Source organism: Pezoporus occidentalis, unplaced genomic scaffold (genome assembly GCF_034315485.1).
Source record: "Pezoporus occidentalis ecotype Australia unplaced genomic scaffold, CSIRO_AGI_Poc_V1 ctg143, whole genome shotgun sequence".
NCBI lineage: Eukaryota > Metazoa > Chordata > Aves > Psittaciformes > Psittacidae > Pezoporus > Pezoporus occidentalis.
In genome coordinates this window covers 1,291,652-1,319,194 of record NW_026913241.1, presented here as the reverse complement: position 1 = coordinate 1,319,194, position 27,543 = coordinate 1,291,652, and the positions used below count along the sequence as shown (strand labels likewise).

General features: G+C 35.8%; 1 protein-coding gene across 2 annotated transcripts in view; it reads right to left on the bottom strand.

The window, feature by feature from the left end:
- Window positions 1-27,543, bottom strand: part of HIBCH (3-hydroxyisobutyryl-CoA hydrolase) — a 42,702-nt gene that overhangs the window by 10,807 nt on the left and 4,352 nt on the right. For both annotated transcript variants that reach the window (XR_009963096.1, XM_062610041.1), the window contains exons 5-11: window positions 27,426-27,506; window positions 26,667-26,719; window positions 11,113-11,191; window positions 6,139-6,284; window positions 5,137-5,223; window positions 3,103-3,161; window positions 2,268-2,349 (exon numbers count right to left, since the gene is read on the bottom strand). Coding sequence is in view for 1 of the 2 variants with exons in the window: in XM_062610041.1 (XP_062466025.1) it covers window positions 2,268-2,349; window positions 3,103-3,161; window positions 5,137-5,223; window positions 6,139-6,284; window positions 11,113-11,191; window positions 26,667-26,719; window positions 27,426-27,506 (587 nt within the window). In the remaining variant the exon portion in view is untranslated. The remainder of the gene's footprint in view (window positions 1-2,267; window positions 2,350-3,102; window positions 3,162-5,136; window positions 5,224-6,138; window positions 6,285-11,112; window positions 11,192-26,666; window positions 26,720-27,425; window positions 27,507-27,543) is intronic.

The window sequence follows — 27,543 nt, the reverse complement described above, 5'->3', positions numbered from 1 at the left end:
CCTGCCAAGCAGACATGTTCTGAAAGTAAAAAAGCAGGAGTACTGTAGATCAAACAGAACAGGATACCAGAGACAGAAGAGCCCACAGCATCCTTGGATTATAGCAGAATTTAGCAGTTCCATTTTGTTAACTCTAAAAGGTATCTGTACTTCCAAGGTGTGGCTGTACCAAGGTGTACCTCCAAATTAGACTGCAGTATTAGACTTTCAATTAGGGCTTATTCCATAAGCTTACTAATATATATCATACGAAGTATACATGGAAATAAAGAAAATAAGCATACACATTGCTGTTATCCAATCTTTTGCAGTCTATGTATTTATTATTTGAATGTGCTGTTGTTCCTGTACCCAGACACTAACATGAGATCTTGGTTTCATAAAGTGACATAAGGGAAACTACTATCCATGGAAATACTCTTGGTACTGTTACTCCTAATGAGGAAAATTACTTGCTTCACACAAGTCAGCAAACTGCTACCACAGATAATGTCCGATAATCTGACTGTCATGGTTTTGCTATGTGTTCCCTGCTCTAACCAGTTCTTTGAACTCTGCTCCTCTGAGCAATGTGACAGTGCTCTGTTTGCAGGTGTAAAAGCTCAAGTGCCAGGGTGCAAGCTACTATTCTTTATTCAGCTACAATTAAGTTTAATTACAGTTCTGCCTCCCTAGTAAAACACAATCTCCAGTTTAACTGGCAAACATTTCCTGGAGAAAGCCAGATTTATACTTGAATACCTTTTAAACTTTTTTTCACCCACAAATGCATTTTCCTTCTCTGGTTTTGTGGATCTTTCACAGAAGAAATTAAGTTATCTGATCCTACAATCTTACTTAATCCTACTGCTTAGCACAGAATGTTTGCTGTTAGAAACTTGTCTGAAACTTACGTACTTGTTCACACAAATAAGCCTTGAACCTGATAAAAAATGTGGGGTTTAGGGTCTCCCTCCCCAATTTATGTATAGACAGAACCAATTCTTATTAACAGTCTCATTTCTTGAACAGAACAGGCAACAGACAATTGTTCAGGAACTCCAAGGACAGTCATTCATTTTTTAATCATATGAAAGAAAAAAGCTGCTATGAAGTACTATTAAAGACATGAAATAAACCAAGAAGCAACAAAAGAGCTTTTTTTGTTTGTTTGTTTAAAGTAAAAAAAAAATACACAATCATACCCTTGAAGTAGGTGACATGGTTTTAAGTTCTAGATTAAAAATATGAAACAAATATACACTTCTAAACAACCGGGAACAAAGCCATCTTTTTAACAGGGGAAATCTGAGTAACAGGGCTGCAGATGAAGGGAATGAGTCAAGCCAGTCTGGATAACCAGAGCAAATGTGGCAGAACAAACTAGCTAGTTAACACATTTCAGTAACAAAGTGTTTTCAGACTCCTTGCATGTTTTGTAATAGAAATTGTCTTTTGAACAAAACACCTTTTAAAGGCTATATTCCTCTAGGTCTGATTATGTTTTGAAGTGCCACAAAATTCTATGAAATTAACTTAGGAAAAGCTATCTTCAACTAATCATGGGACAGGATGCTTCATGTCAATGACAATACACTATCAAATTGTATTCCACTGCTCAAATGAAAGTCCAGAGATGATGGGTGTTGTTTTATTACAAGAGTAGGATTTCTTCTGTAAGCTGGAACTAAAGCTAAGACAAAGCGTTTGTTAGAGAAATGCTTGTATTCTATCCAATTGTAAGTAATATTTGATTAGTCCCAAGGAAAACTTTTGCAAGGCACTTGAATATGGATACATCAAGGGAAAACGAGAAAATATGAACATTGCTTATAAATGAATAAAAGCTGCTTCTTGATTTTTGAGGCTTGCTGTTTACCAAAATGAAATATCTGGAATGGAAGAAAAAGAACAACATTGTTCTGGCACTGTTTTATTCCAAACCTTGGCAATAAAACGAGAAGCTATAAAAGGAACCTTAGTCACCAATAGCTCCCTGATCGTGGAAAGGGGAAAAGGAAGGGGGAGTGAGTTTGAGTTTTTTTACTAGATGACAATTTTATGCAACATATGATGGTATTCACATTCTACAGAGGAATATTCTTGTCTGAGTAGAACTACTGACAGGCCCACAGTCATGTGCGAGAACCTGAGGATCTCAGTCCAATGGCCTATATAGATGTTATGTAGTATTAGTTATGTTACTAAGGTGACTAAAGTCAGCCCTGTGGAAAAAAACAGTACAGAACCGCACTTAAAACCTCTAACAAAAATAGTATAGATGTTACCTCTAGCTGCTTAATGGCAAAAGCAGAACCATCCTGCTTTAAATTTTTAACAATTTCTTCCATGCTGTTTCCTGAAAAAAGACTGACACAAAAAGTTAATGAGTGAACTGCTTCAACCTTCCTCTTCCCTGTGAAGTGCTAGTAACACAGAACTTAGGAACAGAGAGTAACAAGCTTACTTGGCTTTTCTTAGCGATGTGCTTCCTGCTGTTCAGTTTTACTTAACTCTTCCTTTACAAACCTCTAGCATTTCAATAAGCCTCACTTACAAACTCTATTTATCCAGAAACATCAGTTACTGCCATCAGTCTTATCTGTATTTTTGTAACACATCAAATGTTTAGCTATCAGCTCCATTCTACTGGTTTGGTATCAACATATTTTGTCTCTATGCTGCCATACTTCAAGAGTTTTAGCTGCTTCTTATGACACATTTCTCCTTCCCTTTCTGAGAACACAGAAGTTCCAAACAATCACAGAAATGACATTATATCAATGAGTATGAATGTACTACATATAATTCCCTGTCCAACTAAACAATTATTCTCTTAAATGCCCATCCAATTTCTATAGAAAAATGTTCCTTTTGAAGTGCATCAGGGCAGTTGCTTAATATAATGGTGTATGAATCAAGCAAATATGCCTGAGTATTTAGTATACTGCTGAGTGAAATATTTTATGAGATTCAGATAAAGTTCTCTAAAGACAAAAAATTTTAAATTACTAACTTGAATGCAATTTCTGTCACCTTATCTGTGGAACACTGATGCTGTTAGTGGGTTTAACTTCATGTTCTCTATCCAAAAGGTGAAAGAGAACAAAGATTGCTGAATACCTGTTAATCTTCTCCATATGCTCATCAAGTACAAAATCCTTTTCTTCATCAGCTTTGCTCTATTGAAAAAGCAAATACATATTTTACTCTGTTATTTTAGACCAAAAGCTAATCAGTACTGAAAAATTTCAATCACTTGTGTTACAAATATATCATGATAAATGAACATTTAATATTCATAACACTGACATTTTTAATGAATTACAATTTCATAGTGTGTAGAAATGAACTTATTACTTATCTTGTAAATGTTAAAGATGTCACCACAATGCAGCGCTTGGTCTGAGCTCCTTTGTATGTGTATTTGGGTGGTTATCTCAAACACAAGTAATCATGTTTATTCTATCAATACATTTCTATCAAATACACTAAGAAAGCTAGTGTAGAAACACCTACTAAAAAAATGAGGGGTTTTAAATATTATTATTAAAAATATACAAGCATGCATGTATGTATTTAAAAAAAACAACCAAACAAAACCACCACAAGCAAAACAACACAACCTGCATTTCTCTTCCTTATCTTTTCTCAGTAGTTCTACAAAATTTTAGTTAGACAAATAGAGTGTAATAGATCTGTTTGCCTCATGTGGGAAGGCTGTCAAATGTTTCATATCTTTTGGCATTAAGGGATTTAGGACATAAGCAGATTTTTTCAGTAACAACAGCTGAAACTGAGAAAGGTTCCCTGTCACTTCAGCTCTGATAACTAAAAATACACTGCTTCCTTTTCCATTCAGTGTCATTTTGTAAAGTAGTATATTGTAACATATAATCACTCTTACTTCACAGGTTTCTATTTTGAATAAGCTAATACCCATAGTAGTACTGATTATCCCATTTATTTTTCTAATTAATCTTAGCATATTAATTTAGTAATGCCAAAACAGAAATAACAAGAGTAGGCATCACTCACTTCAGAGCTAAACAACTAGTGAGTAATACTCAGTTTGACTGAATACATTGAATCCTGATTTGATTCCAGAAGTTTCCTTTCCTTTGAAATAAAATTACATCACACATCTCAACTAAATTAACTAAATAGCCATTGAATAAACTTATTGTAAAGAGAAACCCTTTTCATGCCCATCATTACATGGACCTTATACAAACATTAATTATGTATTATCAATACAGTTACATTCACTTGCAAAATCAGAGAACTATGGGTTTGTCCACTGGGAAAACAGGACCTTTCTCCCATTGGAAATACTGCTTTAAGACTTCAGATGCTTTCCCTACAATATTTCTGCACTCTTTTAATACTTATCCTATTGATAACTCCTGTGCTTATTCAGTCTTTCCATTATCTCAAGTTTACAAACATATAAAATATTTGAGAAACTAAAAGAACAACTTGAGTCTTTAAATTCAGGCTTCAAATCTGGACTGCAGATGGTCTGCATCAAAATAATGCTAAAATTTGTCAACTGCATCAAGCTAGAAAATCATTTCTTCAGGTTTATAAAAAGAAAGTTTCTGGGATGGAAATATAACACCACTTCCAAGTGAGCAGTGTAGCATTTAATGACTGGCATTATAACTTCTGCAGCCTTTGGATTAGGCCAGTAGTTCCACTCCTGTCATTTGTGTTTGCAGAATCTCTGAATTTTAGGCCAGCTCCCCAGACTGCACTTGCTATGGTGAACAACTCCCAGTCTGCCAGTGTCTATCTATTCTGCCTTCTGCACAGCACACTAGAAATCTAAGGATAAAGAAGGGGGGTGGAAATGAAGCAGCAATACATTTTCTGAATCATCATGCTCCTGGCTGGAAAATTCCTCACACTCATAAAAGAGAGTGAAATGATCACAGTAGGTATTTGAGAAGCATCCAAAATGAATAAAAAGTGAAGAACTTCTAAATTTTAATTTTGACTACTGTTGGCATTAGGGCTACAAATTGGTATTTTATAGTGAGAAGAGTTTGTAAACTCATTTTTTAACCATAAAACAAATGATCGCAAATAAAGAAGAATTCCTATTTACATATATTTAACAATTCTACTTGATTTTTGGTAACTGATCAGATTTACCTTCATGTGGTAAGAGTTCAGTAAGTCTTCAATATTTTCTGTTGAAGAAGATTTCAGGGCTATCAGGTCTTTCTCTAAGGCAGGTAGCTATTAAAAAGAAGATTTAATGAAAAATAACTAAAATGTACTACTTAGAGTATTAGTGCTCTGGTAATAGTACTATATAGCATATAGGGACATAAACACACCTTCAACCCCCCCCCAGCTTCGACAGACATCTCAAAGAAGTACCAACTAAACAATACAAGCAGCCAGATTTTACTTTTCACTATTGAACCATATGGATTTAATGATGTCTGCGGTGATCAGCAAAGAACTCTGCTTCTAAAGCAGAGTCCCAATGCAGTGCTGCAGCTGCAGCAGGTAAAGCCAGCCTACAACAGTCTGAGAGGGAAGAGCAAGAGCCTGGCAACCATGCTATGCTCAAAATAGTACCTAGCCAGCTGCACAATGACAGCCCTGAGAGTTTACACAGAGAAGGAAAGCAAATCATTGTTTCTCCTTCACTTACGTCCTTGCAAATTACATTATGACTCTATCAAATATACTAATTTCTATAACTTGTTACAACCACTGTAAGAACAAATAGGATACCTGTTAAGGAGACTAATTATGACCACATAACAGGTGTTACCTAGATTAAACACTTTATGGTTGTATAAATAATCTCTACTTTCAGGCACTGTTGTCTAAATTGTACAATTTCCAAGCACCCTCAGTTATGCTCAGTAAATCATGCCAGTAAATCATGCCCTTCAACAGAAGAATCATGAAGACAGAAACATTTGCTCCCTCTTCCAAGCAAAGCTGTCACTAGCTGGCAAGTGTTATAATGACAGATTGAGAGTATTTTATGATCCCCGTTCACAGTTCATACCCCGCTAATATAATTGTGCCCCTGCATATGCTCACGTTAGTAAAAGTATATTGGTGTGCTACACAATTCATACTTGTCATTATGGTTGTTGGCTGCACTCTTGGTAGCACTGGTTAGCAGCTTACCTTCTCGGATTCAACAAAATGTGTAGCAATGCCAGCTTTCAGTACATCTCTTCCTTTCAGCCGGAATCCTGTTAGTGCAAGGTAGTAGCCAACCTTTCCTGATAGTCTTGGCAAGAAATATCCTCCACCTACATCAGGAAAAAGGCCTGTAATAAACAAAACAAAAATGTGAAGGGAGAAGAACTTGTCCAATCATGCATGTAACTTAGTAGCTATTTCTGCTTGTCTCACTTTCATATCTCTGACTTAGGCACAGCTCTCTTACCCCTTTCCCCTTGACCTGGTTTGACATTTCTCTTGTCACCAAAACCCTTTCTGCAAGCAAACTCTTGAACACGTTCCAAACTGTAACCTCTCCACTGGCACATAATTTACAAACATATACCAAACAATAGTGTTAATTCTATTTGCCAACAATTTTTGAGCCATTTTCAAATGCCTGAACAACCAAGGTTGCCCTCAGCAAAAACCAGAACAATTATGAACTAACTTGTGCAAACTCAAACATGATGCTGCTTTCTCTCTGAAATCTTTTATTACAAGACAAGTATCAAACAATGATAAAGTGCCTCTTGCACAGCTGAGTTTGAACAATTTTGGGGGCTGAGAATTCATTAACAGATCAACAATATTGCCATGGTGCCTTCAGGGTGGAGGCACAAGATGCTGAGCTAAAACCTGGCTCTTTGACAGGACTATGACTAACCTGCAATTTTAAAAAATTATAAAACTTCCCAACTTAGTGATTGAAATTCGTACTTTTTAAATCTATGTAATAGGGTAACCTTAACCATTTAAAGCTGTGAATAAAATTTAAAAGACTTTTAAAAGTTGCAATTGAAAAATATGACTTTTATCAAGTTTAAATATTTCAAATCATCACTCTGTCAATATCTACCTTATTCTATTATTTACAATAATAGCCTATAAAATGAAGTCAACCACTTCTTGTAAATTTTAACAAACTTAAGGAAACTTAAGCTTATCTGTATCAATATCAGAAACTGAAATGGAAAGAAGCAGTGTCCAGTTACTACTTGGAAATAATGACCGAGAGTGCATTCATGAAACTGAAAGTCTTTTGAAGAAATTAAGTGTGGTGGTGTGTTTTTCACTATGGGAGAATAAATGAGACATAAATGAAAAAGAATACAAGCGATCAGTAAGAAACTCAGAAAACACTTGCCAAAGCAGAGACATTTACTAAGAAGATTAAGATGTACATAAGGACTTTAAAAGGGGTTCTGATGGAAGGTGGTAAATTTTCACTCACTAGTAACTGCTTTCTGTCACAAGAGAAAAAAGTCAATGTATGTACTACAGAAAGACCCTACGACAATTATTTTAAGATGTGGGAAATTAGTGGTCCCTGAATATTCCTCCCTCTTGGATGGAAACAAGTGGAGGTTTCTTTCAGACAGCTTCTCTTTAAACTTTATCACTGCCTTAGGTCCTCACCCATCTCTCAGCTCCTCCCCTGGTTCCCTCTTTGTCCTCCCTTAGTTCTGCTGCCTCTAATACATCACAAAGTTGTTTTTAGGCACCACTTCCTATTAGTTGTAGTATTCTGTTCCTGTTCCCGCTGATAAGTGTGCTGCCATTAACTGATTTATTCCTCATACCACAGGCTACTGAGACATACAGCTGTTCTAAAATGCTGAATGTCTTGTCCTTTAAAAACCCTAAAACCCCAATTCATCACCTGTATTCTCCATCTGTACTCACTTTCCAAATAGTCTACTCTGAATTTTACCGTCTCAGTTTGAGGCATCATATCCAGAATATTGATGCCAAGACTGTAATTTGGTTTTATGTTTCTATTCATCTGTCTCCCCTTGGATATCCTACTACTGAAAAAAAAAAATCCTCATTTCAAAACCAAACTTATAAATGCCCTCCAAAATAAAAAGACAATTACATTATTCTCCCCATTCATCAGGACTGCATCAACCTTTTCCTCTTTACTGCAATTAAAATACTGATGCTGAAGTACTATTCTCCCCATGCTTCAGTAAGTTTTTGGAGGAAAAGCCATCTTCCTACTGGGATCTATAGGGCCTTCCTACATGGCTATACACAGGGAAATCAGTTTTAAATAAGCTCTACAGCAGCTTAAGCTGATTACCTTAAGTTGCTTTAGAGGCACTAAACTGAATGAAAGTTTCTTTTAATTATTAAGGAATTTAAAAGCAGAATTAGTGAAGGTGTGACTAATCCACTTCATACTTACTTAGCTGTATAAATATAGTTCCCTATAGCTTCTACTGCATCCTTTTCAAGGTCCCTGTATACCTTTCTTCTTATAATTTTACTTCTCTTGTCCCTGTTCTACATATTCCTCTCAATTCTCTCAATAATGCTTCCCATACTTGTTACTGGGTTTTTCATAACATATGCCATATACTTGATTTTTTTTTTCCTTTTGATAGCATTTACAAATCACTTCTCAGATCCCTACTTAAATAAGAGAAGAACTGAATGTCTGCTGGGCTGACGAGGCTAAAAGCCTATGCTGACTTGCAGTCTGTACTCTGAGACAGATATAACTGCAATCAAATGTGAAACTCTGCAGTTGCCAAGTAGAAGATAAAGGTAGCACTCCTACGTTCCTACCTTATCTTCCAGAGATGGAGATTTATCAGTAAATAACTCATGGAAAGCTAAAACCTTAAGAGGGATCTACAAGAAAGTGTCCACTGTTATTATAACATCACTTTAAAGCCTACCTCCTACAATGTATACTTTCATCTTCTGTTCTCCTCACCAGTGTTTTTTTCCACACCCTCCTACATCTAGGCTGCTTTCCAGTGCTTTATCTTATCTATGTCAAAATCCTGCAACCTAGAGTTGCCTTTTGTTTCTATTTGCAAAGTGGCATATCTATCTATATCCTTTTATTTATGGTGTATAAATGCAGAGGAATTGTGTGAAAATGTAGCAGCTGAATGAATGGTTTGTTTTCCTTTCACAGAAAAGGTGTAATTAATGCCTACTGAAACAAGTGAACATATGAAAAAAATCAATTAATACAATATCTAGGCAGCTAGACACTTCAAACATACACCACAGAGATCAAAACAGCTAAGCCTTTAAACCCAAACAGCTTTCAGTGGTTTTATTTCTAACTGATCCTAAAAGGCTTTTGATTACTTTCTTGCCTAAGCAAGTTTTAAGCTTTTCCTTTAACTTGTCTTCATGGTCTGTTTTAAAGTAAGCCCTTGTCAACACAAGAAATGTATGTAAATATTTTTTTAAAAATAACACTACTCACATCTTTACCTTTGAAAAAGAAAGCAAAGGTGGTATCTTTTATTATTAGAATAATTTCATATGCCAAAGAACCTCTCTGTTTAGTTTAAAAAACAAATAAACCCGCATTGTTTCTTTCAAATGGTTTTATCGTTCAACAGCTGATTATGAACTTCAGGAGTTTAGCAAATCCATGTTGTATTAGTGCTGGAGCTACTTAGTTTACTATGTTGTCCTTCAGCAGAGAAGGATATCCGAAGGGCTTCAAAAGTTCTTATTTTTCTCATCCCAAATTTATCTGATCAGAGAAATTACAGCTAGCAGGAACTGCTCTACTATTTTTTGCACGAGTTAAAATGATAGTGAGCTTGCTTATATTTGGCGGGTTATGTTTTGACAACGCAGCTCAGTATCTTAAGAATTTCAGAATATGTCTTGTGAAATGTTTCATACAGGCTGGATGGCAATAAACATTAGGTAATATGTAAAACTCCCTTTAAAAATATGAAAAATGCTAGACCTTTTAAGCATTACGAACAGGGCACACTACAAAAATCCTATCAGCTAAGCATGCATTTTAACATTAGCTGTAATGACATTACTGTACTTAAAATACTCTCAACAAAAGCAGAATGCTACAACTTAGTCCTGATATAATGATCGCTACTTCTCACAATTGATTCTTTGAGATGAAACTAAGGCTAAACCTAATAGCACCACCATTTAAGCCATATAACCATGTATATAATTCTATACTCTCAAAAATTTTTTTAACAGAGCCACATATTTCAGACTATTCTCATTTTCCTGCTTGAGGACATAAAGATAACAACTATAATCATTCTTCAGCTGCCTTGCTTTGGAAAGACACAGAAACTAAAAATTTTGCAGAGGAATGCAGGATAGGTTACAGGCGTTGAGAACTCTTCATAAACATTGTTGATAAGCAGGGAAAAGGGACTTCAACATTGATGAAAGCATTAATGGAGTATATATGCCAGACTGTAATAGTTCAATGTGGATACCCTGTTGGTGCCAGGATTGTCTTGAAGGAAAATGTGAATGATTTCACAATGATTTCACTGTAATCAGACTGACTTTTCTTGAGCCATGCCACCATCTTCATACAGCTCTCAGACACATTTTATTTTATACATCTCAGCTGACAAGCTGTAGGATCAAACATTAGAAAACACAAAGTACATGTTGCTATTAAAACAGATGACACTGCAATCTCGCCTAGGCACAATCTGTATGCAACTGTAATGGGCTTACATTAATAATCTACAAGGAAAGGTAGAATTTAAAAATCTGTCTCATTAACATTGCAGATCAGCTTGTAGTACAGTGAGTTTGACTCACACTGAATTCCAAATGCAGAGCTGACATGCTTGCACTGGGATCTTCAGACGTCATCTGCCTACATCTGTAGCAAAGACTTAGCTCCTCAGATCTACTTCCATTTTTTACAGACTGTATCCTGACAGTCTTCATGTTGTCTAGACAGTAAACCCTAGGTTTAAGAGCCTCAAGATCAGCTTGCCAGAACATAGATAAGTTGCTACTAATTTAATAGAAGATACTTTCCACACATGGTCACCTCCAATTCCTTTTTAAAATTCTTTCATTACCTCAACTATTTTCAGTCAAAGACATTTCATCTTCATTACACAAACAGTGAAACTTTAAACACATTAGCATGTCATAATCAGTTAAAATACTTACCTATTGCTGTTTCTGGCATTGCAAAAACTGTCTTTTCTGTAGCAACTCGGAAATGTCCGTGGACTGAAAGGCCAACTCCCTATGCATGGAGCACAAGCAAAGGACAGAGTTATAAAATGATTGGTAAAAATAATCATAACTGTAATCCCACGTAGCACACCTCTTGCTTTGCTCTACAATCAAATATTTGATTTACCACACACATCTCAACAAAATATTAAAAGGCCTTTTATGGTTCAAATGCCAATAAAGCATCAGACTACTTTATGCTTTGGCTGAAATGGCATTCTATGCTTTAAAAAATTGTCATCACCCTTTTCAAACATTACCCCATCTGTAATTTTTGGACATGCTTCAAACCACCAACAAAACCCACCCAATACTTTTGGAATATATATGAATTGCATGAAGTTTTAATTATAATACTTTAAAGAGAAATAATAATTAACTATTCTTATAATGCAATAATTACTTTATCAATACAGAAATATTTTAAGCAGCAAAAGCCTTCACCATTAAAATTCAAAGTATGGGGTTAGAAACTCACTTATTTAACCTGTGGCCTTTTGTTCTCCAAAGCAGAAATAGATCTAGTATCCAATAGCTAGTATTTAGCCCTCTTCTCTAGCAGTCCTTCCTGATGAGACATTTCCTTCAAGACCAGAAGAGCTTCTGGTGTTATCTATCACATATTTTCTGATTAGACAGTGAGCAGCAGCAAGGCCCAATAAAAATATATATATTTTCAGTTCACACAAATTTAATTTGAGATAAATGTTCAAGAGGCAAACTGCCAATTTAAAGAAAAATGGTTATCTTACTATTATTTAGGAATAATATTTGAAGTAATCCAAAAGAATTTGGGTTACTAAGCACAATCGCAAAGGAGTCTTATTTTTCAAAAGTTTATCTATATGATACATGTGCACGGAAATGTTCATATATTACTTGGAGATAAAACCCTCTACTGAGTATTTCTCAGAAAAGTTTCTTCATACAAATATTTTCTCTCTCTTCCTTTCCACTATTCCAGCTTACTTTCTTTCCTCACCATTAAATTTCCCTTTGCTTAGTCCTTCTATCCATCCAATTTTAGTATTAAAACTAAAACATGTTAAATACCATTTGCAAAAAGAAGTCAGTGTCTAATGAAGGTGTATTAGATTAATCGTGGTTTAAGCCCAGCCTGTCATTCAGAAACCACGCAGCTGTTTGCTTACTCCCCCCACTTTTTTCTCCCCCTACTCCCAGAGGGATGGGGAGGAGAATCGAAAGAATGTAACTCCCATGGGTTGAGATAAGAACAGTCCAGTAACTAAGGTTTAACACAAACCACTACTGCTACCACCAATAATAATAATGATAAGGGAAATAACAAGGGAAGAGAATACAACTGCTCACCACCCACTGACCGATACCCAGCCCAACCCCAGCAGTGATCTAGCCCTTCTGGGTAACTGCCCCCACTTTTACATCCTGGGAATGACATGTTGTGATATGGAATACCTCTTTGCCTAGTTTGGGTCAGATGTCCTGTCTCTGCTTCCTCCTGGCTTCCTCTCCTCCCTGGCAGAGCATGAGGCTCAGAAGGTCCTTGGTCAGAGTAAATACTACTAAGCAGCAACTAAAAACATCAGTGTTATCTGCGCTGTTCCCAGGCTGAAAGTCAAAAACACAGCACTGCACCAGCGACTAAGAAGGAGAAAAATGACTGCTACTGCTGAACCCAGGGCAGTAGCATTTGTAATTGCTTAGATACTAGAAAAATGTCATTTTATCCAGCTAAGGGTGGTAGTCTTCACAGTGCCATACTTTCCAACAAAGCCAGTGGAATTAATTGGATGATACTTGTTTGGACCAGCATTATATATAGGCTTTTGAGGAGAGAGTAGAACATCTTTCTGCTTATCTACAGAGATCTTTGTGTGGTTTTACATTAAAATTTTGAGAAGTTATCTCAATAAAAATCATATCCATTTCCTCACACCAGTCTCATGCATTCTTCCCTGGCCTCTCTTATGATTCTACCCAGCAAGAAATTGTCACTGCCTCCATGAGGGTGATACATGACTAAATTTGAAAACATCTTCAAGTTTTTTCTGTAAAAATATATCTGCCAGTCAAGGGTTTTAATATAGATATATGAAGTTTTTAAGATTCCAATGTCTAATTTTCTGAGAAACTGTAAGTTAACTGGTTATCATACTTGATTTTATATCCACAGACTAAGCCAAATCTACACACATGAAGTACTGCTGTTTCAAGGAGGCAAATGGGATTTGAGCAAAAAATTGCAATCTTATTTGCAAAGGGTACAACCTGTGGCTCATCACTTATCTGTCCTTCAGCCCTTTCACTTGAGGACTGGTGAGATGCTGTGCATCTCATCTGAACAAAGGCAAGGGCCCTGTCTTCAGTTCTCTTGCAAATATAAAGCTACATTCACTCCTAACACAGCTCTAGAACTCTTACATGAAATGGGAATGTGACTTCACCATTTCCAACTCTTTTTTTTCATAGCATAATAGCGTATTTTCACTGCATTTGGTAAAGCCTGCTGTTATATTTATGCATGTTCAGCAATAATGATGACCTTGTTATAAAGACAACACAATTAAAAACAAATTAAAAAATACCCATTTTGCTCTTTCCAATGCTTTAATTTTTTCTAATCCCTTAACTAAGAATATAAATATTATCTATCGTAAAGCATTTTTCCTGGCTATTTTCTAGATGATTGGACATTCGTATAAAGACTCAAATTTTCAGCTTGAGTATTAAGTAACAAAGAATAAAGTGTGAACTCCATGAAGAAAACTTCTCTTCCAAGATGGTTCATTTTACAGTGATAAAAATAATGGTAGAGTTTTAATAATAAAATGTTGAAAGAGGTAATTTTCTTTTGAGAGAAGTAATTAAATCAGATTTCACTTTTTCAAGTGTGTAAGCCCTAATTGGATTTGTTTTCTAGATAGCTTTCAATTTTATAGTTCAGGTAAGACCATAATTTTAGATGTATATTTAAAAGACTGAAACTTTATTTTTCTTCTTACCGACTGTATAGAAAATGGTACAAATACATCCTTACTTCTTTGAAGATCATTTCTAAATAATCCTACATTAAGATAAAATTAGGTGAGAAAAATGAGTAAATGCTGTGGGGATACAAACCCCAATAATTTATTAAACTGGTGATCATATGTTTTCATATGTTTATTTGCAACTTACCAAATGTTTTTTTTAACCTGTATGTGTTTAGCCTTCACCATCTAATACAAAGGACAGATGCTTATTAGTTTAATAGTATCCCATATAAAGAACAAACTCTTCCAGTCAGAAGTCTAAATGCCTTCTCCACTTCTGGATTATGTAATTTTATGTTCTTCTTTAATTTGTATGGAATTTTACCCATGTAGAGTCCCACCTAGGAAGCCCTTGGTACACTATTCAAATACCTGCCATGTTGACTTCACTAAAAACTCCCCATATTTACACATACAAGTTTTGATGCTGTAATGTCTTTATTAAAATACCCTATATCCTGCACTGTCAGTGTCCTGCCTTTCTTGATCTTAAAATACATCCTAAAACTAATGTCTTCCTTCAGACTTTACCAAGATAATTGATTCCTATGGTGTATCAAGGCTTGTTTTTTAATCCAGACAGTTTATCTTAATACCGGCATGACACTTTATTTTCCACTGGTAGCTGAATGTTCGAATTTTGAAAAGGACACTTAATGTGAGCAGAAGTTAGGGAGTTGAGAAATTAACAAGCAATCAATTTAAATAATCTTTCTGTAGGGTTTATGTAAGAATTAATCAAAACCAGGTAAGAGCAGAAATGGTGGTCTGACAATATATTACCGGAGATAGATTGTCTAGGAAGGCATTTGGTTACAAATTACAGATTTATTACTACATGGATACTAATCTTAAAAGCAGTGTGTTACAATTTGACTTCTAGATATCCTCAAAGAGGAACATAATATTACAGGCAGTTGGGTCTGAATTCCTCACCAAGCTTCCGAAAAAAAACCAGAGTATGTGAATTTTACTTCCTGCACACAATTTCCTACTCAATGCTATTTCAAAAGTCATTATGTGACTGCATATAGAAAATTTATCATTGATTTCCATTTTTTTCTCATGATGAATACAGAACCTTATTAAAAGCATTTTTCTAATGAAAAACAAGGTGCAAATTACTCATAGATGGAAAAATGGAATACAGCTACTATAAATCTTAAAAGTCGTAAGTCTTAAGTCATAGCCAGAAGGCTCCATTATCTTAAATTGAGAATACTAGTAAATCAGAGAACTCATCATGTCTAAGGAACTTAAGAAATTAAGGGCCACCACAACAGAGCAGAATAAATAAGCCCTTCCTGAATTACACATGTAAACTTCTGTTCACATACAGAAAAGCAGATCTGTGTCACAGCAAAACCATAAATAACACTTGTCTATTTACTAATAATTTAACTCAGACTGTAAAGGAAGCACTGCCTAAGAAAGCATAAGTAACAGAATAAAGGAAATACAAACAGAAAAGGCCTTCCAGAATGTTGTTTGTATCATCTTCACTAGGCTGATAAAGAATTTTTAGCCATGAAAGCAAACAACTTTATGACAATACCAATATTAACATTGTGAAAATCCTGCTTGAATTGAAAACACTGAATGTAACAGTTCACATGCAATGCTAACATTCATTTTGAACTGCAGTAAAATACAATTCCTGGTAGGGCCAGTGCCACAAAAGAAATGTGGCAATCAACAAACAAGCTGAGCATAACACAACAAATACATCTGAATACAGATGTGCAGAAATAGCTAAGGTGCAGCAAAAATGTTTTCAAAAGCATTAGTTAGCAAAGTGAGTGGAACTGATTCAGGACGCAGGAGGAGCTTATAGCTATGTTAGGTCAAAAATCACTGATGTAAGAGCATTACCACCTGCATCCAGACACAGCAAGGCTTAAACTGAATCAAAATTAATCTCTGTTCATCATTAATGTTATGGACTACTCCAAAGAGTATAATCCATTTTTATCTGTAGATACTAACAGACAAGATGACTTAGTGAACCAAAGCAATGCAGCACATCAGATCAGCCTGGACCACGAATATCACTTTCTTTGTCTGATGACATATAAATCAACTTTATACAAGTATTTTAAAAATATCATTAAAACCAATTTTTTTTTGGTAAAATTTTCAATCACTTAGTGTAGTATTTTAAAACATAAAATATTAATGCAACATAAATATATTAATTTATACATACCGATCATGTATTAGAGATACTCAGTTGAAATTCCTACAGAAATAGAGGCACAATCATTTGAATGCATATGGATTATCTGTAATCATATCTGATGTGTCAGTTGTGTTACTCTGACCTCTAATTATTTAAACAAATTTGATCCAACTACATTAACAGTAAAAATTTAGGTGGGGTTCTTCTTACAGTGAAATTTGGGGGAAAAAACCCACATAGGCCATTCTGTGCACCAATGCTGCTACAAGTGTCCTTTATCCACAGAATTTAGACTGAATTTTTAAAAGCCCTCGTCTGATTTTTCTGATACCAGCAAAAGCTTACGAATGGTTTCAAACTGTTTTTATTAGGGCGGTTAGCTGCAATAGCCATGTTTTTTCCCCTGTGTAACCTGCAAGGACTGATCCAGTCTTCTGCTGGTGAGCACTCATAGTAGTGTGCAATTCCACATGGCAGCCCATATAGATGCTGTGGTGGCAGTTAAACCCATGGTTCCACAGCAGGATTTGAGTGCCTGCACTTTCATATCCTCCCTGGCAAATTACCTTGGCTCCTCCAAGACAAAAAGCAGCAGGTTGAACTGTGTGGTCTCATGGTCCAGTCTGGCGTACAGATACTGCAGCTCCACAACCATGACACAAACATAGTAACTTCTACAAAGAATTCCTTCTGATTATTCAGAATTTTCAGGAATAACTTATTTCCAGAATAAAAACTGTTTTCCTTGATTCTTTCTCACTATTATGTATTATTTTCTAAGACTTACATTTAGTAAGCCTACAAAACTTCCTGGCATCAAGTCAGCTATGTCTGTTAGAAAACACTCATGTTGGAGGAAGCAGAACTTTTTATGAACGCAAGACTTCTGCTGCAACAGAAAGAGAAGACATAATAAGGCTTAGCTCTGACAGTCTACAATAAAAGGAATTAATTACTAGCAAGTGAAACTTTTTCTAGTGTTAAATTTGACAGCATTCTTTTTCCCCCAATGCTGTTCTCCAGTCTTTCCCTATACTGGCCATGTATGTTCAGAAAAAGATACTACAGGCTTTTTTTATTACTTATAAAATCCTGGAAGACAAGCCCATTCCCTTTGGTCTTCTGTATCACCTAGAAAATCTAGCTACTGCAAGAAATTTGTATGTCCAACTTGCCACATCTTGACGTCTGCAGGGAGGGCAGAGATGTGAGAGGGAACCTGTTTCAGCAACCACCACCAATGCATAACTAGATAACTACGTCTTATCTTTAAATTACAGAAACACTTCTTGTTCTTGAACAGGCCCATGCAACAGAACTTTTTTTAAACAGGGGCACAGTTTTTTTGGGGATGACGAGAGAATTAAGGGGATTTGGTAATGAGGCTCAGTTTCTCAGGAAGAAATGCTTACAAAGTATAAGACATTAAAACTAACTCAAGGAGAAAAGCATTCAAATTCTTCTGGAAATGAGAAAAAAATAGAAATATGAAATGATGGAAAAGCAAGCAAAGATAATTCTCTTCAGAACTTTTTTTCTTGATCTATTGTAAAGGGAAGGAAAGTGAAATAATGAGAAAACTCGCAGTATGAGACTAGGCATCTACACAAACGCCTAGAAATAGAGAAAAATAGTAGAACTTTTAGCAAAAGAGAGTCTGGTGTTAAATGGAACGAACAAATCTGTGCAGAAGCTTGCAAAAACCTCTGCAATGACTGTCAACAGCAGAGGTAGGAAAGCCACAAATGAAATTTCCTTTAAACATAGAGAGGTTTCAGGAAAAAAAAATAGTAATAATTATCTAGAAAAGTACAGCTTAAAGCTTCAGCTTCAGTCTCGGAGTAGACAAGTGGTGTTTGCTCTATGATACAATCTACATGTCATTACGTTGAACAGGAATGCAAACATTCTGTCATTCTAAAATACTAAGTGCAGTATGATTGCGTAATACCAGCATCTGTACAACGTATGTTCAGGAAGTCTGCCTGAAATAATAAAATAGTGGCATGCATTCCTTTTCATAGTGTACATTAAACTCTGTCATTGTAGAGTTGGGAGAGGGAGAAGAAAGGAGTTTTACTTATTTCACCAATACTGACCCGTAATTTAAAATACTTGTTTTTGAGACTGCACTTTATGATAAGCCCTTCGAGGAATAACATCACAGGCCAGTCAAACATTCAGTGGTTATTTTTTGCTGATGTCAAGAGCTGCTGATATTATAGTCCGATTAGCTACAAAATCAAGTGCACCATTTGTCCCTAAGATCGCACACAGGAGCTTAGGAGGCAGACCAAAGTGCCAGATGGTAAATATACTGTTGTGTCAGCAAAGAGCGAACCCTGCCTTAGTACCGCCTCAGCATTGTTTTCAATATTCTATATTACAGAAGCTAAGAGGCACTCAAGTCAATCTCACAAAGATTTGTTTTAAAGAACAACAAATAACGACTTGAAAAATGTATTCTACTTCACAGTAAAAGCTGCCTTCCACTTTGAAGAACTGGCAACAAAACAAGCCACAAGCCTCTATGTGATAAACACACAACAGTTTCCAGAGGGAGGGGGAGAGGAAGACAGAGAATTGGAAAGCAGCTTATCTAGGTTTAGTACGACAATTACTTTTACTTCAGGGCAGATTTTAGAGCATAAATTAAAACAAAACCAAAGACGTTCAAGTTTCAGCACATGGTAACTGACAAGAGGCATGACATAACTGTAAAAAGGAAGAAAAAGAAGAATCAGGAGAAATCCCAAGAAGCACTGACATTCCTAAGTTCCAGTTTCCTAGCTGTAAAAAAAAGGCTTAAAGGGGTAATAATATCCATTACAGTATGGAAGCACTGTGCTATGTAAAATAATTTTTCATGAACTTTAATATGCTGCAATTAATCACCCAAAGCCCACTATATGTATAAACATTTATATATGTATATTAGTAAGTCAGGTGTTATTTACACAGAGATTTTGTTTCACTAGTCTGCAAGAAAAAACAGACAGCAATACCAGGCAACTTGCTCAGAAGGAAAGACTGTCTGCATAGATGTCTGTACCCACAAATGGCACAGAGTGAGGGCAGAGCCTTCTCTCTCACTTTTACTTCACTAGGAACTGGATTTGGTAGTGGGCATATTTAGGCTATAGACCACTGAATCTTTGAAGTCTATAGCTCTCCCTTTCCTCCTCCCACCTTCTGCAGCTGCCTGGTTGTTAATCTGTGTAACTCAGAGGTTAACTTGTGAAGCCTGGGAGTAAGAAATTTCAATTGTGTTTTTTATATACAGCAGTAAGAAAGTTTTGGTTCTTTCTGATGCTGCTCTGGTCCTATATCAAGCAATCAAAAAACAATTCCATTTTACAAATACGTATCTTAAATTCAACACTGATGTTTACTTTCGTAAACATATTTGTGAAGAAACAAGGAAAAATTGTTATTTGCAGATGCATGCCAGAAGTTGTATATATGTATGTTTGGAGTGAAAGGAACATTCCTGAAGAGTTATGGCCACACAACCTGGATAAAAATGGGATAAGGACAGCTACTGCTCTGCTCCAGCTCCTTTGTGTACTGGAATTCTGTTGACTTAAATGCGTAATATATAAATTGCTTATAATGTACATCATTACAGATTTACTTCATAAGAAATATTACTGTAATGAGAATTGTTGACCAAATCCTCCTAAAGTGTAAGTAACTATATTGGTAGAATCCCCATGGTACCTGTAGCAAGTGTCTAACAACACTGTTCAAGAAAACATTAATCCAGCTGTTCACAGTAAATTACATTTCCAGTCTCAGTAAATGCTCTTAAACCTGTAGTGTACATCCAAACCCTTGTTTTCTTTGATGAATGAGGCCCAGATGTGTCAGAGCACTCATATGCAGGCAGGGTTACATATGGTAACATACAGACATGGTAGTAAATAACCAGTATATTAAGTATAACAAGATACTGACTGAATGTCTTCCCCTCCAGATAACATTTCAAGTAGTTTAGAAAAGTGTAAGATGCAGCTGATATCTTGAATATTGAACTGGAAAACTTTTTAGATTTTTTTCTACTAAGCATTAGGGAAAAAAAAAAGTTCCAGCTTAAATTACATGCAAGCATTGCAAAGTACAAAAAAACTTCTAAAAATACTCCTAAAAACTGACTTCACCTTCCCTTATGAGAAATTCCTTTATTAGGAACTGGCCTTCCTTTCACATAAATCTTCTGATTTCTGTGACTGAGAATGATTTCTATTAGAAATACCAAGTCCTGAGAAAAAGACAACTATAGATGATACATTTGGGGCAAATTCCTCCACGGCTTTCAGCTATTTATTCAATGCAAGAACCTCAAACAGCTAAGTAAGCAAATATGTTTTCTCCCATAAAGGGCAACCATGGGAAGTAGGCCACTTGCTATTGTGACACGCCAATATGCATTTTTCTGGCAGCAAACATCTATAAACACACACAAGAGCACAGGGGACTAATTTTTTTTAAGCTATTTTTAAAAACTGCTACTTGATTTCACCAACACTTGCAGTTAGTGCATTATTTTGCATATCAGGCATTTACTTTCACCTACTAAGTAACTTCACTACCATGGAAAATTACCCATCTCTGTCAAGTTTTTCCCCTCAGGTGTCAGAACATTATTATAAAGAGCTAGCATCAGAAATATATAAAACATTACTTAACAAACTTTTATAATTATAAAACCTTTTCAGAATGTCGTGAGGTAAAATTTCACAAATATGCCTGGCTAAAAGGGAGTAAAACACTGGAAATTCCCTCTAAAAATTGTTAATTCAAATTTAGACAAGTCTTTATTGATTAAAGCAGAGTAGAAGCTTGAAACAAAGAAGTGTTCAAATTTTTTCTGAAGAAGGTTAAAATATCACCCTTTCCCACAAGACAATTACTTATTAAACCCTTTCTAAGACAAATGGACCTTACATGATGCAACATCGAATAGTTACAAAGATGCAAACTTCAACTAAATAAATTTCTGCCTTAAAGGTTACAGATCAGGTCGGAAAGTTGGATTCCTCTAACAATGTCAGGCTCTGGAATCTTTTGCTGAAAATGAAGTGGCACTAACACAAAGAAGTAAAGCTGATTATTAGGTACTCAGTCCACTCTTCTGCTGCAACATAAAAATACACAGTAGCTCTGAACCTGTAGTCCAGAAGGGAAGCACATTTAGCTGCACAGTAGTATTTCCAAACCATAGAATAGGTTCAGGGCTTTGGCTGCATCTGTTCTCTGGAACTCCTACATAACCCCTTGATTAAAATGAGACTGTCACTCAGCAAGCAGCAGTCTGAAAATCTTCATATTTTGAACTGCGACATTTCTGATGCTTTCCCATACACAGCATAGTTACCTCTCATAAACAAACTAGGGGAACACAGCCTAGATGGTATCGCTATGAAATGGAGAGCACAAACACCTGAAAGTATATTAAGAGTTACCAGCAGTCTACAATCAAACTGAGAGGGCACCCTAGCTGAGGTCATACAGAAGCCAATCATTAATGAAGTCATATTTGATATTTTCCTTATCTGCTTGGATAATGAAAACAAGGTTTTCTAGAATTTACAGATTGCTTTTTGGGAAGGCAAACACTTTGAATCAGAATTCAAAACCATCTCACTTTGGAGACCAGATAGAAGCTAATGAAATAAAAATAACTACATTTAGCAAAATAAAATGCAAGATTACAAGTATGTTTTCTACGGAACAAATGCCTAGACATTTTTCAGGGGTTTACAGTAACCATGAACTTAATACACATAATGACGCAATGCTGTTGAAAAAAGAACTACTGAAGGTATCAGGCTGGCAGGCACCAAAGGGCTGAAGTATACCCACACAGCCTAGATTCAATGTACTTGGGAAGCCTAGTCAGACCGAAGAGGTGGAGCTGTCAAAGGCAATGCCAGCTGAGATGGCACTCAGGCTTCTTAGGGAGAAAATTAGTACTATTCTTTTATTGCCTTTGAGGAAAAGGGTAGCTCCACAAGACTGACGCTTCGACAAACAAGTTCTGTTCAAGGAGGAAGATTTAAAACTTGGTAAAAGTTTAGTGGTAAAGAAAGGTACTGTCATGGAATGTTACACAAGAAGGAAAGAGGTAAGAGTAATAGCTTTAAGAATAACTAAAAGTGGTGGCCTCCTAGCACCTGATGCTTTGAGAAGTTGCTATTTAACTATTTGTGACAGAACATCTCTGCAATATATAGAGAATAATTATTCTGCTCTACTCGGTGCTGATGAATCCTCCAGCTAAAATATTGTCTGGTCTCTGGTAATGAACTGTAAAGTACAAAAATTGGAAAGATTTCAGAGGATTGTAAGAAGACTTAATCTATAGAAAAGGCTGAGTAGCTACCTTTATCCCTATTAAAAAGAGCTGGCTAGAAGCAAGGAATGCAAGTATCTCAAACTGTTCTTAGAGAGCTGTGACTAAGACAGGAATATATTGATTACACATGCTAAAGACTTAAATTAGACACTGGGGAACCTTAAAAAATAACTAAGCACTTGGGTAGGACATCAGCAAAAAACAGAATTCTTGCTGTTGGAGACTTCTGAACACTTTAGGTGAAAATCTGCTAAGTAATCATCTAGCTATATTTAACACTACTTCAAGTGCAAAAGAAGAATCCCAAGGCTCCTCTCAGATCTATACTTCTGTGTAGTCTAAAACTTAGCATATTCAACATTACTACCTGAATGACTAACACAGACTCAAACAGTTCCTTAAAAAATTCTACTCTCTAACAGAACCTTAAAGATGCTCCACGTAAGTAACTTGGATGTAGACTCTCAGTTTAAATAAAATACCTTGCTTAGAAAAAACTCTACTGCGAGGTGCGTTGACAAAATGAATGGAAAGCTACTCATGAACCCAAACACCCAATTGGTAGGTTGTCTTCTCATGCCCTAATACACCTGAGGTCCTTCCCTACTGAGGAGAGAATAAAAGTCAGCACTGTGTACTATTGCTCTTGAAAACTGGGCCCTAGAATATGAGGGAATTGGAGATGGCAATATCTCTTTAAATTGTGAGCTACATTAAAGTTCCAGCTTCCTACTACTCTCCCTAAACCCAAATCAAGATTAGAAAATAAAATTCTCAGAATAACTCCACAGGGCTTTGCAAAGGATTTAAAAGAACTGGCAACTCTATCCAGCTTCATTTCTATACTGAAAATGTTGCACATTGCCATCTAAGTTAAAATCTATTTGCCCCACAAGGTGTTTTCTTACCCTAAAACTCAAAGCATTAATTGTTAAAGCAAGAAGTGTAACATAAAGGCATAGCCTTTACAGATCTCATAACTTGCTAAAATAAACTTAGCAAATATATCATGCAAGAGGTCAGACTAAAGGATTAAATACTGTATATGATTTACAAAGCAAAAAAATCCTGTGTTTGAGCAACAGTCTTTACTCATCAATAGAAAAACAAATACTGGGGGGCCTATTTTGGCCTTATTAATAACTAAACACGTAAGTATTCAGTAATAACAGATGATAAGCCTGAAACAGCAGCAAATTGCTTTTCACAAAGCACAAAATTGAACTGTGAAGCCTACCTCCACAAGCCTTTCTGAAGGCCAAACCTACTTTACGTCAAAAAGTACCATATGAATAGAGAGGCGTGTGACTACTGATAGTTATTTAGCACCATGGCTCTGAAATACAGTGTAGCTCAGGAAGTTTCTAAATTATGCATGCTCTAAATATGATACTAAGGAGAAGGGTACTTTGTAGACACTACTGCAGACTCCTCCCTGAACTAAAAGCAGTGACCTTTGCTCCTAAATATATGTATTTCTGCTTTGGCAATATGCCAGAGATTTAAGTAGGCTTTATGTAAAGTTAAAACCACCAATCAAATCTGTCTAGTGTACTTTATTTAGCTCTGAAACAGGTATAAAGTACATTGTTATTAAGCCTTTTAGTCTGTTAGAGAGAGCAATGACACAGTAATGTATTTTGCGCCAAAGCCCTATTTAAAACCACAGTTACACTGAACTTACATGGCACACTTTTGTTCACTGAAGTCAGGAAAACATTGGAAGTTTTTTTACAACCAAGAAACCCAAACTTAGGACCTCATTTAGAAACAATAATATTAAAAAAAAACCAAACAACTGTTTAAATACTCTGCATTTTTTTGTCTACTGTTCAGGTATTTCATTTCAAGGAATTAAAAGTGTACAGATAGAAGTCAACTAAAAGAATCTGAATAGATTTTCAGCATTTGATAACTATCATAATCTGAGGGTTTTCAGCATCATGAGAGTACACACCCAGTGTTCCCTTCCACTGTACATGCCCTTTAGCAATAAATGTGGTATCTATAACTTGTTTCACTGTTGCTTAGTAACAATCACCTTAGGTGCAGTCACCTTTGTTTCATCAAACATACTTGTTACTTGAACCTACTGTTCTAAGTACAAAAAATGAAAAGATACATTTATATTGAATATCAATTTTTGATGAACTACAGGAGCATAGACAAGAAGTGCAGAAATCAAGCTCCACAGCCCCATCTGTTGGATTATTAAACTCTCAAGAAAGCCATCTACCAGCCTCTGGCCAACAATGCTGAAGCGGAACTAGTTTACTTTGATACAATTCCAAGTTTTACCCTCACAAATTTATATCTGTGCATCAGTAGCAACTTTTACTACCTAAACACATAGTAACTGAGTTTCTAAAACATTCTGATTTTCAATTTAAACTAGAACAAAAGAGCACTCCATGTACAGTGCTGCTTTTTTGAGCAAGTTTGAGATTGACCTGTTTGTCTTTTTGTTCATTGACTATAGTGAAATTGCAGTTTTTAAGAGGTGTCCCTTAAATTTTAAGGCCAAGCTAAAATGACTTGCTTCTAAAGCCAATGGTTTCAATGTAAATTTGTTTTAAAGGCATTTACTGTAGTTCATAAGTGACAGATGCTTCTAGCTCCCACTCACTTGTAGGGACTAAGACAGCCAAATCTTGGGCATATGAAAGGGATGAAATATGAACTTATTGTGTTAAAAACATAGAACCAAACATCTGAGTGATTTAAAACAGAGCATCTATTTATACCATGAACAGAATAACTCCTTTGTATGGATGCATTTCTGATGAATAATTACAGTAGGACAGAGCATTCCCACACAGGAAGCAGAACAAGATAACGGTACAACCATGCCAAGTTCAAGGGCTGTTCTAGAGGTCTGAGATCTGAGGCTTGGTAGCAGAGCAGCAAAGGGGAAAAGAGGAATCGCATGTTTAGATCACCAGCTGGAAAGACCACGGCCAAAATACACAAAAAGAAATGTGCAAGGGAAGTTGGAAAGGGAGGAGTCACAACCAGTGATGGATCATGTAGTGTTACGCTTATATCATCCTGTCTTTGACAAACTTAAACAGATTATACGCCCATATCATACTGGTGTGCAAGAATATAAATTTAAGCAACAATATGGCAGGCAGACTTTACTTGTCAAACTCACTGTTCAAAATAACTTAAGATTGTTATATTCTACTCCCTGCTACAGCGCAAATGTATCCAGCAGATGTCAAGCTTTAGAGAATAGCATTTCAGCATGAAGAAAAGTACAGTACTGGTCTCTTAACTACCTACTCAGTGTTCAGAGCCACCAATTGCTGAAGCAATTATTAACACTGAGTATAACTAGCAATATGATGGAGTCTTTCCATGTTGCTTTAGTAATAAGGTATGGCCTTGGAAAGGGTAAGGGAGAATCAGGATCTTGTAATACATGTTTTAGGAGTACTACAAAGGTGAGAAAGTAGATGCATTTTCAGGTAATTTGTTGGAAAAATACAGATCTCACAAATGTCCGTTAAAGTACAGCTTAAAATATAATTTTTACTAGTTTTCATGGAGTTGTCCTTTAATTGTATATTTATATAGTTCAATTTCTTAATACATTTTGAGTGAAAAACTCAGTTCTTGTATGATCTACAAACTCACACTTCAGTATTCTGAAAACCTTTGCAAGAGGCATCTCCTACAGTGACAGGATACTGCTCTTAACACAACTGCCAGATCCTCAGAGAAGCAGTTGCACTGGCTATGAAAGAACAGAAGCACTAGAAGAGCAGCAAGCTGCCCTGACAAGCAAGAGACAAAGGTTCACATTACAATCCTTATTCTCGAATTCCAATGTTTGAAATGCCATGTGTGCGCTTCATTTAACTCAAGCACAGTATATTACATTACTTTAAAACAAATGATGTCACATACCACACCAAGGTGCTTAACTTACCCCTCCCATTGTAATGCCATCGATAAGTGCCACATATGGCTTCTTGCAAGTGCCTGTAAGGAATGTAAAGAACCAAAAAAATTGTACATTTTTTTTCAAGACAATGGTCCTGTGACATCAGCTGAACTGATGAATCTGACTGAACTTCTAAGACTGACCTGAAAACACTAATATTAGACAGCAGTTTTAGTCAGAGTGGACTTTTGAATCTTTCCATGCATGGTAATTGAAAACATCTTTACTCAGTGTCTTTGCTGGTAGTTATTTTAAGACCACATACTCCTAGGTTCTTTGCAATAAACTAAGGCGTTTAACTCCTAGCTTAATTTATGCAGTTTATATAAATGGAAAGCTTTAACATAATTTGATCTTCTGCCTTCTGACTGAATACTAATGATTTTCCATGCATCTATTTTTATTGCAAGTCTTTTTTGAAGTAGATCAATGGTACTTAGTGCAGAACTGCACTGTCTGCATCTACAACGTAATTAATCTGTAGCTGAATTGTAACTATCCAGAACAACTGGATGCAATAAGTTATCACAGTAGCTTAAACAAAAGAAACAAATTCTGCATGCATGATGTAAAAATGAGATATGTTACACTAGTGGCATTAAAAAACCCAAAAAAACTAACATAAAACTACTTCTATTATGTTATCTCGTTTTTTTTATAGATCAGCAAAGAGAGAAAACGAATTTACATTCAAAGCCACTACTTTGAAAACTGTACTGCTTCAGAATTTGCTATTAAACATACCAATGGCATTGTTCAGGGTATATTCTTCTTTGAAGAAATCTTGTGCCAGCTTATTTCCAACTCTTCCTGCATCTGTGATGGCTTAAGAGAAATAAAAATTCTAAAGATAACTGTAAGT